Below are 14376 nucleotides of genomic sequence, written 5' to 3'. Positions count from 1 at the left end.
AAATCATCCCAAAATTTCCCTTAAAATCCATCCCAAAGTTTTTCCTTAAATCCCAATTTTTTCCCTTAAAATCCATCCCAAAAATTCCCTAACTCCCATCCCAAAAATTCCCTAAAATCCATGCCAATTTTTCCCTAAATCCCAAATTTTTCCATAAATCCATCCCAAAATTTCCCTTAAAATCATCCCAAAATTTTTCCTTAAATCCCAAAATTTCCCATAAATCCCAGTTTTCCCCCCCAAATCTCCTCCTCCCTTCCCATTTCCCCCCAATAAAAATCTGAATTTCCCCCATTTTTCCCCCTCCCTCTAAACAAACACCAAAATTTGTTTTTATTCCAAGTTTTTTTTTATATATTTTAAAAAGTTTTTATTTTAAAAGGTTTTTTCACATTTTTTTTTAATATTTTTTCCACAAAAAAATATTAAAAATTTCCCAATTTGTACACGATACAAACCTTCCTATACATTGTATAAACCCCCTGGGATATGTATGACATATCAAAAAAAAAAATCCCAAAAATTGGATTTAAAAACCTCTGGGGACATTCCCTGGAGATTTTTGGGGATATTTTCACCGGTTTGGGTTAAAAAATCCATTTTTTATTTTATTTTGAGCAGTTAAAAGTTGATATTTGGAAGTAAAATCACTTTTTGGTGATAAAAAATTCAATTTTTTTCTGCAATTTTTCAAGGAAATGTTTCCAATTTAGGGGATTTTGAATCTTTAAAGGAATAAAATTAATTTTTTCATAAAATTTTAAACCTTTAAAGGGGTAAAATGAATTTGAAAATATGAAGGGATTTTGAATATTTCAAAATTTGGAAATTTTAAATAATTAAAGAAGTAAAATTCATTTTTTTTTTTATAAAATATGGGGGAATTTTAAACCTTTAAAGGAATAAAATTTCTCTGAATTCTAAAATTTTGACAATTTAAAATTCTCTGAATTCCAAATTTTTGTGAATTTAAAATTCTTTGAATTCCAAAATTTCGAGGATTTAAAATCCTCTAAATCCCAAATTTTTAAGACTTTAAAATCCCTTAAATCCCAAAATTTTGAGATTTTTTGGGATCCTCCCAAATTCCAAAGGGAAATTCTGGAATTAATTAAACCAGCTCTTAATTAACTCCATAAAAATGCAGAAAATACCCCAAAAACTGCAGAAAATGCAGGAAATTCACTCAAAACCTGCAGGAGATGCAGGAAATGGTCAAAAAAACTGCAGGAAATGCAGGAAATGGCCCCAAAACCTGCAGGAAATGGTCCAAAAAAACTGCAGGAAATGCAGGAGAGGGTCCCAAAACCTGCACAAAATGCAGGAAATTGTCCCCAAAACTGCAGGAAATGGTCCAAAAACCTGCAGGAAATGCAGGAACTGCAGGAAATGGTCCCAAACCTGCAGGAGATGCAGGAAATGGCCTCAAAACCTGCAGGAAATGCAGGAAAATGACCCCAAACCTGCAGGAAATGCAGGAAATTGACCCCAAACCTGCAGGAACTGCAGGAAATGGTCCAAAAACCTGCAGGAAATGCAGGAAATGGACCCAAAAACCGGCAATAGATGGTCCCAAACCTGCAGGAAATGCAGGAAATGGCCTCAAAACCTGCAGGAAATGCAGGAAATTGACCCAAAAACCTGCAGGAAATGCAGGAACTGCAGGAAATGGTCCCAAACCTGCAGGAAATGCAGGAGATGCAGGAAATGCAGGAGATGCAGGAACTGCAGGAAATGCAGGAACTGCAGGAGATGCAGGAGATGCCCCAAGTCCATGTGGCTCAGATTTTGACGAGGCTGCAGTTGGGATCCAGCTGCTCCTCCTGGATGGGAACACGACAGTTGCTGTTCTCTGCACAGTGGGGAGGGCAACATGAATTAGAATTATTAGATATTATATCATTAGATCATATTTTATATATGAATATATATTACATGCTTTATTGATATATAAATAATCTATTAGATATATAATATATATGATGTATATTATAATTATATCATAATTATAACATTGACAATTATTATATATAAGATTTATATCTATATTTTTAAAATATATATATCTATATTTATATATAGATATAAATAAGATTTGTATTTATGTCTATATGTATATGCGTCTGTATATGTATAAGATTTATAAATATATATTTACTTTTATATTTATATATATGTATATATTTATACTTAATATTATATGACAATATGTCATATGATAAAACATAATGTAATATGATATAATATGATATGATTATATAATATATGACATAATGAAATAGAATATGATACAATACAATATAACATATAATGTAACATAACAATATAATTATAGCATAACAAGACAATATAATATTAAAATATTACATTATACAATGTAATATAGTAAGAAATAATATAATCATGATATAATAATATATTATATGATATATAAATTAACTATTATATAATATATATTATTATATTATATTACATTATATTAATGTAATATAAACTGTGATGTGCTATAATATAATATATGATGTAATATAATATATGAGATAATATAATGTAATATAATGCAATGTAATGCAATGTAATGCAAGATAATTTAATGCAATATAATGTAATGTAATGTAAGATAAGGTAATGTAAAGCAGCGTAATACAATGCAATGCAAGATAATTTAATGCAATATAATGCAATGCAAGATAAAGTAATATAAAGTAATATAAAGTAATGCAATATAATGCAATGCAATATAATAGATGGCAATATAATATAGTATAGTATAATATAATATAATATAATATAATATAATATAATATAATATAATATAGTATAATATAATGTAATGCAATATAATAGACGGCAATATAATATAATATAATATAATATAATATAATATAATATAATATAATGCAATATAATGTAATATAATATAATATAATGTAATGCAATATCATATAGTGCAACATAATGCAATACAATGTAATGTAACAGAAAGTAATATATTGGAATGCAATATAATGCAACGCAATATAATGCAATGCAATATAATGTAATGCAATATAATGTAATGCAATGCGATGCAATATAATGTAATGCAAGGCAACAGAATGTAATGCAATGTAATGCAATGCAATATAATGCAATGCAACATAATGTAATTTAATATAATTTAACGCAAACTGACTGTGCTGGAGGCCCCTCCCAGAGCCATCCCTGGGTTTTTTCCGGGCGCTCTGGAGGATGAGGAGCAGGATGGAAACCCCACTGACCACCAGCAGCACCAGGCACAGCAGCAGCAGGGACAGGGAACCTGCAATTGGAGAGAAAAAATGTGGAATTCTGGAATGTTGTGTGAAATTCATAAAGGGATCCAGAGAAATTGGGAATTCCCTTATTCCCTTCCCAGCTCCAGGTGGGAATGTGGGACCCTGGAATGTGTAAAATCCATAAATGGATCCAGAGAAATTGGGAATTCCCTTCCCAGGAAAAGCAGCTCCAGGTGGGAATGTGGGACCCTGGAATGTGTAAAATCCATAAATGGATCCAGAGAAATTGGGAATTTTCTTCCCAGGAAAGGGGCTCCAGGTGGAAATGTGGGACCTTGGAATGTCTAAAATCCAGGTCTGGCTTTAGAAAGTGGGAATTCTCTTCCCAGAAAAGCAGCTTTACATGGAAACAAAGCAGCTGGAAATGAGGAATCCTGGACAATGTAAAATCCATAAAGGGATTCTGAGAAAATGGGAATTCCCTTCCCAACTCCAGGTGGAAATGTGGAATTCTGGACAATGTAAAATCCATAAAAGGATCCTGAGAAATTGGGAATTCCCTTATTCCCTTCCCAGGAAAGCAGCTGGAAATGTGGAATTCTGGAATATTAATATAAAATACAGAAAAGGCTTTTGAGAAATCAGGAATTCCATTCCCAGCTCCAGGTGGGAATGTGGGACCCTGGAATGTGTAAAATCCATAAAAGGATCCAGAGAAATTGGGAATTTCCTTCCCAGGAAAGCAATTCCAGGTGGAAATGTGGGACCCTGAGATGTGTAAAACCCATAAAAGGATCCAGAGAAATCGGGAATTTTTTTCCCAGCCCTTCCCACCCCAGCTGGAAACGTGGAATTCTGCAATATTAACATAAAATCCATAAAAGAGCTCCAGGAAAATCAGGAATTCTCCCCATCCCTGCTCACCCCAGGCGGGCTGGGCGCTGCCTCCGGGATCCCGACACATCCCGGGGCTTCCCTTGGAATCATTCCTGGAAAATTCCGTGGGAATGGGATCCCTTTTTTCCGGGAATTCTGTAGGGATGGGATCCCTTTTTTCCAGGAATTCTGTGGGAATGAGATCCCTTTTTTCTGGGAATTTTGTAGGGATGGGATCCCTTTTTTCTGGGAATTTTGTAGGGATGGGATCCTTTTTTTCCAGGAATTCTGTAGGGATGGGATCCCTTTTTTCCAGGAATTCTGTAGGCAAAGGGCTGTTGTTGTTGCACTCAGAGTCCTCTGTGGCTGTCCCAGCTCTGACTCTGCTTTTCCCAAAGCTGCTGCAGCTGGAAAATAAAATAAAATAAAAAATAATAATCCCCCAGAGGGTTTTTTTTTTGGGATGGAAATTCCTAAATTTCGACCCTTTTTTCCCCCAAAAGAGAGATTTTTTTTTTCCCCCAAACAAAAGATTTTTTTCCCCATAAAAGGATGTTTTTCCCCATATTTTTTTTCTTCTAAAAATTATTTTTCCCCAATAAAAGGGATTTTTTCTGCCCAAAAAAAGAACTTTTTCCCCCAAAAAGAGATTTTTTTTCCCCAAAAAAAGGGACTTCTTATTCATAAAATGATGTCTTTCCCCATAAAAGCATTTTTTTTCCTCTAAAATTTTTTCCCCCAAAAAAGGGATTTTTTTTCCCCAATAGGGATTTTTTTTTCCCCAAAAAAGGATATTTTTCCCTCCAAAAGGGATTTTTTTCCTCTAAAAATTTTTTTTTCCCCAATAAAAAGGGATTTTTTTCCCCAATAAAAGGGATTTTTCCCCCAAAAAGAGATTTTTTTCCCAAAAAAAGGACTTTTTCCCCATAAAAGGATATTTTTTTCCCTCCAAACGGGATTTTTTCCTCTAAAAATTATTTTTCCCCAATAAAAGGGATTTTTTCCCCAAAAAAGGATATTTTCCCCCAAAAAAAGAGAATTTCCCCAACCAAAGAGGATTTCTTCCCCAAAAAAAGGAAAAAAAATCCCCAAAAAAGGGAATTTTTTCCCCACAAAGGGAAACTTCCCCCCCAAAAAACTGACTTTTTCCCCAAAAAAGGGATATTTTTCCCCCGCAAAGGGATATTTTTCCCCAAAAAAAGGGTATTTTTCCCCCAAGAAGGATCCCTACTTGGTCCAAGGCCGGCAGTTGTCGTTCCCTCCTCTGGAGAACGTCCCCTCCGGGCACGGGGAGCACTCTGGGCACAGCGGGATGGGAGGGACGTCACTGACACATCCCAGAGCAGCAATTCCCCAGGGAATTCCAATCCCAACCCTTTCCAAAGGAATCCCAATCCCAGGGAATCCCAATCCCAACCCTTTCCCAAATGAAACCCAATCCCAGGGAATCCCAATCCCAACCCTTTCCAAAGGAATCCCAATCCCAGGGAATCCCAATCCCAACCCTTTCCAAAGGAATCCCAATCCCAGGGAATCCCAATCCCAACCCTTTCCAAAGGAATCCCAATCCCAGGGAATCCAAATCCCAACCCTTCCCAAAGGAATCCCAATCCCAAGGAATCCAAATCCCAACCCTTTTCCAAAGGAATCCCCAATCCCAGGGAATCCAAATCCCAACCCTTTCCAAAGGAATCCCAATCCCAGGGAATCCAAATCCCAACCCTTTCCAAAGGAATCCCAATCCCAGGGAATCCCAATCCCAACCCTTTCCAAAGGAATCCCCAATCCCAGGGAATTCCAATCCCAACCCTTTCCAAAGGAATCCCAATCCCAGGGAATCCAAATCCCAACCCTTTCCAAAGGAATCCCAATCCCAGGGAATCCCAATCCCAACCCTTTCCAAAGGAATCCCCAATCCCAGGGAATTCCAATCCCAACCCTTTCCCAAAGGAATCCCCAATCCCAGGGAATTCCAATCCCAACCCTTTCCCAAAGGAATCCCCAATCCCAGGGAATCCCAATCCCAACCCTTTCCAAAGGAATCCCAATCCCAGGGAATCCAAATCCCAACCCTTTCCAAAGGAATCCCAATCCCAGGGAATCCAAATCCCAACCCTTTCCAAAGGAATCCCAATCCCAGGGAATCCCAATCTCAACCCTTTCCCAAGGGAATTCCAATCTCCAGCCACCCCTTCCCAAGGGAATTCCAAATCCACTTCCCATGGAAATTCCAACTCCCAACTCTTCCCAAGGCAATTCCAATTCCAACTGACCCTTTCCCAAGAGAATTCCCATCCCAGCTCTTCCCAAGGGAGTTCCAAATCCCAACCCTTTACCAAGGAATCCCAATCCCAAGGAATCCCAAGGACTCCCAATCCCAGGGCACTCACCACTCCCTGCAGGGCTCCTGTCGGGCTGGAATCCCAATCCCAACCCTTTCCCAATCCCAATCCCAATCCCAATTCAATCCCAGGGCACTCACCGTTCCCCGCGGGGCTCCCCTCGGGCTGGAATCCCAATCCCAATCCCAATCCCAATCCCAACCCCAATCCCCAGGGCACTCACCGCTCCCCGCGGGGCTCCCCTCGGGCTGGAATCCCAATCCCAAAGACTCCCAATCCCAAGGACTCCCAATCCCAATCCCAATCCAATCCCACACTCACCGCTCCCCGCGGGGCTCCCCTCGGGCTGGAATCCCAATCCCAGGGACTCCCAATCCCAAAGACTCTCAATCCCAATTCAATCCCAGGGCACTCACCGCTCCCCGCGGGGCTCCCCTCGGGCTGGAATCCCAATCCCAATCCCAAAGACTCCCAATCCCAATCCCAATCCCAAGGGATCCCAATCCCAGGGCACTCACCGCTCCCTGCGGGGCTCCCCTCGGGCTGGAATCCCAATCCCAATCCCAATCCCAATCCCAAGGGATCCCAATCCCACACTCACCGCTCCCCGCAGGGCTCCCCTCGGGCTGGAATCCCAATCCCAAGGGACTCCCAATCCCAATCCCAATCCCAGGGCACTCACCGCTCCCCGCAGGGCTCCCCTCGGGCTGGAATCCCAATCCCAAAGACTCCCAATCCCAATCCCAAGGGATCCCAATCCCCAGGGCACTCACCGCTCCCCGCGGGGCTCCCCTCGGGCTGGAATCCCAATCCCAATCCCAAGGGATCCCAATCCCAATCCCAATCCCAAGGGATCCCAATCCCAGGGCACTCACCGCTCCCCGCGGGGCTCCCCTCGGGCTGGAATCCCAATCCCAATCCCAATCCCAATCCCAAGGGATCCCAATCCCACACTCACCGCTCCCCGCAGGGCTCCCCTCGGGCTGGAATCCCAATCCCAATCCCAATCCCAAGGGATCCCAATCCCAGGGCACTCACCGCTCCCCGCGGGGCTCCCCTCGGGCTGGAATCCCAATCCCAATCCCAATCCCAAGGGATCCCAATCCCAGGGCACTCACCGCTCCCCGCGGGGCTCCCCTCGGGCTGGAATCCCAATCCCAATCCCAATCCCAATCCCAAGGGATCCCAATCCCAGGGCACTCACCGCTCCCCGCGGAGCTCCCCTCGGGCTGGAATCCCGGCCGGCACACACAGACGGTGTCCGAGGTTTTGTCACACGCCTTCACCTCCACGCTGCCCGTCCCTGGGCCAACACACACCGGGGGCTCGTTAATTAACATCAATTCATTAATTAACATTCCTGGTTCACTCATTGACAGTCACCGTTCATTCGTTAATAGCCACAATTAATATTAACACCAATTCCTTAATTAACGGTCATCGTTCATTCATTAACAGTCACCGTTCATTCAATAGCCACAGTTCATTCATTAACAGCCACGATTAATTAACAGCAATTCCTTAATTAATGGTCACTGTTCATTCATCAACAGTCACCATTCATTCATTAATAGCAATGATTAATTAACACCAATTCCTTAATTAACAGTCACCATTCATTCATTAATAGCCGCAGTTCATTCATTAACAGCCACAATTAATATTAACACAAATTCCTTAATTAATGGTCACCGTTCATTCATTAATAGCCACGGTTCATTCATTAACAGCCACGATTAATTAACAGCAATTCCTTAATTAATGGTCACTGTTCATTCATTAACAGTCACCGTTCATTCATTAACAGCCACGATTAATATTAACACCAATTCCTTAATTAATGGTCCCAGTTTGTTCATTAACAGCCCCAGTTCATTCATTAACAGCAATGATTAATTAACACCAATTCTTTAATTAACAGTCCCAGTTCACTCATTAACAGTCACCGTTCATTCATTGACAATCCCAGTTCATTCATTAACAGCCACAATTACTATTAACACCAATTCCTTAATTAACACCATTCATTCATTAACACTCATGATTTTTTCCCCCAAATAGGGATTTTTTCCTCAAACTCAGGATTTTTGCCCCAAAAAGGGATTTTTTTTCCCCCAAAAAAGGGATTTTTTTCCTCAAAAAGGGATTTTTTTTCCCCAAAAAAGGGATTTTTTTCCCCAAAAAAGGGATTTTTTTCCCCAAAAAAGGGATTTTTTTGCCCCCAAAAGGCCTGAAAAATGTCATTTTTCAGCCTCAAAACCAATTTTCCCTTCCAAAACCAAATTCTTTTCCCTCAAATGCCCTAAACCCGGGATTTTTTACCCAAACCCGGGATTTTTTACCCAAACCCGGGATTTCTTCCCCAAAAATCGGGGTTTTCCCTCAAAAATGCCCCCAAAAATTGATTTTTTTTCTCTCAAAAACGAGGTTTTTCCCCAAAAAAGGGATCTCTTCACCCCAAAAATATGATTTTTTTCCCCAAAAAAACCGATTTTCTCCTCCAAACCCAAATTCTTTCCCTCCCAAATACCCAAACCCAATAATTTTCCCCCCAAAAAATTGATTTTTTTCCCCCAAATCCCCGACTCACAGGTGTGGCAGACGGTGCAGCTCTGGCAGAAGCCGTGGTGGGGCCGGGGGCTGAAATATCCGTCCTGGCACGGGGAGCACTCGGTGTCTGCCCGGGGAGTGCAGCGCCGACGCATCCTCTGGCCTGAAATAGCAAAAAAAATTATAATTTTTATTGTATTTTATCCTTTGGGATCAAATGACATGGGGAGCACTCGGTGTCTGCCCGGGGAGTGCAGCGCCGCCGCATCCTCTGACCTAAAATAGCAAAAAAAATTATAATTTTTATTCTATTTTATCCTTTGGGATCAAATGACATGGGGAGCACTCGGTGTCTGCCCAGGCCGTGCAGTGACTGCACATCCTCCGGCCTGAAATAGCCCAAATAATTATAAATTAATGGAGTTGTGGGGGAAAAAATCTTAATTTTTATCCTCTGGGATCACTCAGTGTGTCCTGGCACGGGAAGCACTCGGTGTCTGCCCAGGCCGTGCAGTGACTGCACATCCTCTGGCCTGAAATAGCACAAAAAATTATAATTTTTATTCTATTTTATCCTTTGGGATCAAATGGGATGGGGAGCACTCGGTGTCTGCCCAGGCCGTGCAGCGCCGCCGCATCCTCTGGCCTGAAAATGGCCAAAAAATTATAATTTTTATTGTATTTTATCCTTTGGGATCACTCAGTGTGTCCTGGCACGGGGAGCACTCGGTGTCTGCCCAGGCCGTGCAGTGACTGCACATCCTCTGGCCTGGAAATATCCAAAAATTGAGATTTAACGGGAAAAAATTATAATTTTTATCCTATTTTATCCTTTGGGATCTAACAGGGATGGGGAGCACTCGGTGTCTGCCCAGGCCGTGCAGTGACTGCACATCCTCTGACCTAAAATAGCACAAAAAATTATAAATATGGGGGGAAAAAATCATCATTTTTATTGTATTTTATCCTCTGGGATCACTCAGTGTGTCCTGGCACGGGGAGCACTCGGTGTCTGCCCAGGGCGTGCAGTGACTGTGCATCCTCTGGCCTAAAAATGGCCAAAAAATTATAAATATGGGGAAAAATTATAATTTTTATTGTATTTTATCCTTTGGGATCAAACAGGGGATGGGGCAAAATGGTGTCTGCCCAGGGCGTGCAGTGACTGTGCATCCTCTGACCTAAAAATGGCCAAAAAATTATAAATATGGGGAAAAATTATAATTTTTATTGTATTTTATCCTTTGGGATCAAACGGGATGGGGAGCACTCGGTGTCTGCCCAGGCCGTGCAGTGACTGCACATCCTCTGGCCTAAAAATGGCCAAAAAATTATAAATATGGGGAAAAATTATAATTTTTATCCTATTTTATCCTTTGGGATCAAATGACATGGGGAGCACTCGGTGTCTGCCCAGGCCGTGCAGTGACTGCGCATCCTCTGACCTGAAATAGCCCAAAAAATCAGAATTTAGTGGGGTCAGGAGGGGAAAAATTCTGAATTTCATCCTTTGGGATTGGAGTGTCCTGGCACAGGGAGTGACTGCCCTAAAAACACCCCAAAAATTGGGATTTAATGGGGTCAAGAGGGGAAAAATCCCAATTTTATCCTTTGGGATCGGTGTGTCCTGGAATGAGCAGCAACTCAGCATCTTCTCCCCTAAAAACATCTCAAAAACACCCCTAAAAACACCCCAAAAACAGCCCAAAAATTGAAATTTAATGGTGTCAGGAGGGGAAAAATCCTCATTTTTATCCTTTGGGATCAAATAGGATTCAGTGGGATCAAGAAAGGAAAAATCTTATTTTTTATCCTTTATTAAACAATGTGTCCTGGCACAGGGAGTGACTGCACATCCTCTACCCTAAAAACAGCTAAAAATTGGATATTTGGCTAAGAAAAAAATTAGAAATTTCACTAAAATTAGGCATTTCACTAAAAAAGACATTTCACTAAAAGAAATAGACATTGCGCTAAGAAAAAATTAGAAATTCCACTAAAAATTAGATGTTTCACTAAGAAAAAACAGATATTCCATTAGGAAGAAATGAGATATTTCACTAAAAAATTGACATTTCACTAAAAAAATTGACATTTCACTGAAAGAAATAGAAATTCCACTAAAATGAGATACTCCACTTAGAAAAAATAGACATTTCACTAAAAACCCCCAGATGTTCCACTAAGAAAAAATGAGATATTTCACTAAAAAATAGATATTTCACTAAGAAAAAGACATTTCACTGAAAGAAATGAGATATTTCACTAAAAATTAGATATTTTACTAAGAAAAAATTAGAAATTCCACTAAGAAAAACCACAGATATGTCATTGACAGAAACAGACATTCCACTAAGAAAAAATCAGAAAAATCAGAAACTCCACTAACAATTCGATATTTCACTAAGAAATAAACATTTCACTAAAAAAAGAAAAAATCACTAAAAAGCCCCCACAACATTTCACGCAAAAAAAAAAATTAAATATTCAAAAAAAAAAAAAAATAAATATCCCACAAAAAAAAAATTTAAAAGAAATTAAATATTCCAGAAAAAAAAAATTAAATATCCCACAAAAAAAAAATTAAATATCCCACAAAAAAAATTTAAAAAAATTAAATATCCCACCAAAAAAAAAATTAAATATCCCACCAAAAAAATTTTAAAATTTAAATATCCCACAAAAAAAATTTAAAAAATTAATTCCAGGAAAAAAAAATTTAAAAAATTAAAATTAAATATTCCACAAAAAAAAAAAAAATCCAAAAAAAAAATTAAAAAAGTAAATATTCCAGAAAAAAAAAATTAAATTTCTCACCAAAAAAAAATTTAAAAAATTAAATATTCCACAAAAAATATTAAATATTCCAGAAAAAAATTAAAAAATAACTAAATATTCCACAAAAAAAAAATTTAAAATATTCCACAAAAAAAATTAAATATTCCACAAAAAAAAATTAAAAAATAAAATTAAAAATCCCACCAAAAAAAAAATTAAAATAATTTTAAACATGCAAAAAAAAATTTTAAAAAATAATTAAATATCCCACAAAAAATTAAAATAATTTTAAATATGCCAAAAAAATTTTAAAAAATTATTAAATACTCCACAAAAAAAAAAAAAAAAAAAAAAAAAAACCCACCAAAAAACAAACAAACACCAAATTATTTCTCCCTCCATCCCATCCCCATCCCCATTTCCCCCCCTGTTTCTCACCGGGCGCGCAGTCGCTGCAGCAGCGCTGGTGAAACTCGTACTGTCCCTGTCCGCATTCCAAACCCTCCGAGCCGGGAATCGAACCCGCCACCAGCAGCACCAACAGCACCGGGCCGGCCCAAACATCCCCCGGGAGCCCCGGCACCGCCATCGCCGCCCGGGGGTCTGTCCCGGCCTGGGCTTTGGGGTTTGTTCTGCTGCCCCCGCTCAGGGCGCGCTGAGGGCTCTGAGGGCTCTGAGGGCGGGGATTGTTCTGTTTCCCCCGCTCAGGGCTCTGAGGGCTCTGAGGGCTCTGAGGGCGGGGAGTGTTCTGTTTCCCCCGCTCAGGGCTCTGAGGGCTCTGAGGGCTCTGAGGGCGGGGATTGTTCTGTTTCCCCCGCTCAGGGCTCTGAGGGCTCTGAGGGCTCTGAGGGCGGGGATTGTTCTGTTTCCCCCGCTCAGGGAGCGCTGAGGGCTCTGAGGGCTCTGAGGGCGGGGATTGTTCTGTTTCCCCCGCTCAGGGCGCGCTGAGGGCTCTGAGGGCTCTGAGGGCGGGGATTGTTCTGTTTCCCCCGCTCGGGGAGCGCTGAGGGCTCTGAGGGCTCTGAGGGCTCTGAGGGCTCTGAGGGCTCTGAGGGCGGGGATTGTTCTGTGGCCCCGCTCAGGGCGCGCTGAGGGCTCTGAGGGCTCTGAGGGCGGGGATTGTTCTGTTTCCCCCGCTCAGGGCGCGCTGAGGGCTCTGAGGGCGGCGATGGTGTGTGGGGAATTCCCGCTCTTTCTACACGCCCCTTTTTTTGTCGTGTCGCTTTCCCGTGTTTTGTCCACGCCCCCTTTTCTCCTGTCTTTTCCACGTCCCCTTTTTTTCTCGTGTCGCTTTCCTGTGTTTTCTCCACGCCCCCTTTTTTCCCGCGCCCCTTTTCCCGCGTTTTCTCCACGCCCCCTTTTTCCCGCGCTCCTTTTCCCGCGTTTTCTCCACGCCCCCTTTTTCCCGCGCTCCCCCTTTTGGGGTTTTTTTCTATTTAAATTTTTTGGGCAGGAAGAGGAAGTGCTGAGTTTGGGAAAAGGTGTAAGACGTAAAAAGGGAGATCTGGAGGGAGGAGAATTTAATGGCTGGAAAAGTTCAGTTTTTGGTGTTAAAGTTATAGGAAAACCCCCATAATCCATAAAATAGTTGGAATTAAGGAATAATTTTATTTCCCAGACTGCTGGATTTGGAACCAGGAGCTCAATTTTCTAGGAGTTGGAATTAGGGAATTTTATTTCCCAAACTGCAGGAGTTGGGAGCCAAGAATTCAATTTTTAGGTGTTAAAGTTATAGGAAAACCCCCCTGAGTCCATAAAATAGTGAGAATTAGGGAATAATTTTATTTTCCAGATTGCTGGAGTTGGAGCCAGGAGCTCCAGAATTCCCAACTTTCCTCCTGATGGGAAAACCTCTCCCAGGAGCTGCAGATCCCAGGGAGGGACAGACAAAATCCTGGAATTCCCAATGATTTTCCAGGCAGGAAAACCTCTCCAAGGAGCTGCAGATCCCAGGGAAGGGCAGACAAAATCCAGAATTCCCAACTTTCCTCCTGGTGGAAAAATCTCTCCAAGGAGCTGCAGATCCCAGGGAGGGACAGAGGGAAAATCCTGGAATTCCTAATGATTCCTCCTGGTGGGAAAACCTCTCCAAGGAGCTACAAAATCCAGGATTTCCCAACAATTTCTCCTGGTGGGAAAGCCACCCCAAGGAAGGAGCTGCAGATCCCAGGAAAGGACAGACAAAATCCAGAATTCCCAACTTTCCTCCTGATGGAAAAATCTCTCCAAGGAGCTGCAGATCCCAGAGAGGGACAGAGGGAAAATCCTGGAATTCCCAATGATTGTCCAGGCAGGAAAATCACTCCAAGGAGCTGCAGATCCCAGGGAGGGACAGAATCCAGAATTCCCAACTTTCCTCCTGATGGAAAAACCTCTCCAAGGAGCTGCAGATCCCAGGGAAGGACAGACAGAATCCTGGAATTCCCAATGATTTTCCAGGCAGGAAAACCTCTCCAAGGAGCTGCAGATCCCAAGGAAGGACAGAAGGAAAATCAAACCCCGAGTGAGGAGCGGCGACAGCAGCGAACGATTTGAACCCGAATCTCTTTTTTATTTTTTTTTTTTATTTTTTT

The 14376-nt window shown here is 41.2% G+C and overlaps 1 protein-coding gene across 1 annotated transcript; it reads right to left on the bottom strand.

The window, feature by feature from the left end:
• Positions 1–1633: 1633 nt before the first annotated feature.
• Positions 1634–12491, bottom strand: LOC310918214 (tumor necrosis factor receptor superfamily member 4-like). The gene is made up of 7 exons (XM_083877022.1): positions 12242–12491; positions 9066–9188; positions 7680–7778; positions 5365–5431; positions 4182–4540; positions 3176–3301; positions 1634–1852 (listed from the first exon to the last, which is right to left on the bottom strand). The coding sequence occupies exons 1-7, from the start codon at positions 12390–12392 to the stop codon at positions 1782–1784; spliced, it is 996 nt and encodes a 331-aa protein (XP_083733148.1). The 5' UTR covers positions 12393–12491; the 3' UTR covers positions 1634–1781.
• Between the last annotated feature and the right edge of the window lie 1885 nt (positions 12492–14376).

This window comes from Zosterops lateralis, assembly GCF_965231275.1.
Source record: "Zosterops lateralis genome assembly, chromosome: 22".
NCBI lineage: Eukaryota > Metazoa > Chordata > Aves > Passeriformes > Zosteropidae > Zosterops > Zosterops lateralis.
The sequence above is the reverse complement of the archived record's forward strand: the minus strand, read 5'-3'. Positions and strand labels throughout refer to the sequence as shown.

Bases quoted from the DNA above. Each gene is read 5' to 3' on its own strand.
- LOC310918214 (XM_083877022.1), bottom strand. From the start codon at position 12,392: ATGGCGGTGCCGGGGCTCCCGGGGGATGTTTGGGCCGGCCCGGTGCTG. The intron at 9,189-12,241 runs GTGAGAAACAGG...TTGCTATTTCAG, and splicing joins CTGCAGCGACTGCGCGCCCG to GCCAGAGGATGCGTCGGCGC. The intron at 7,779-9,065 runs GTGAGTCGGGGA...GTGTTGGCCCAG, and splicing joins CTGCACCGTCTGCCACACCT to GGACGGGCAGCGTGGAGGTG.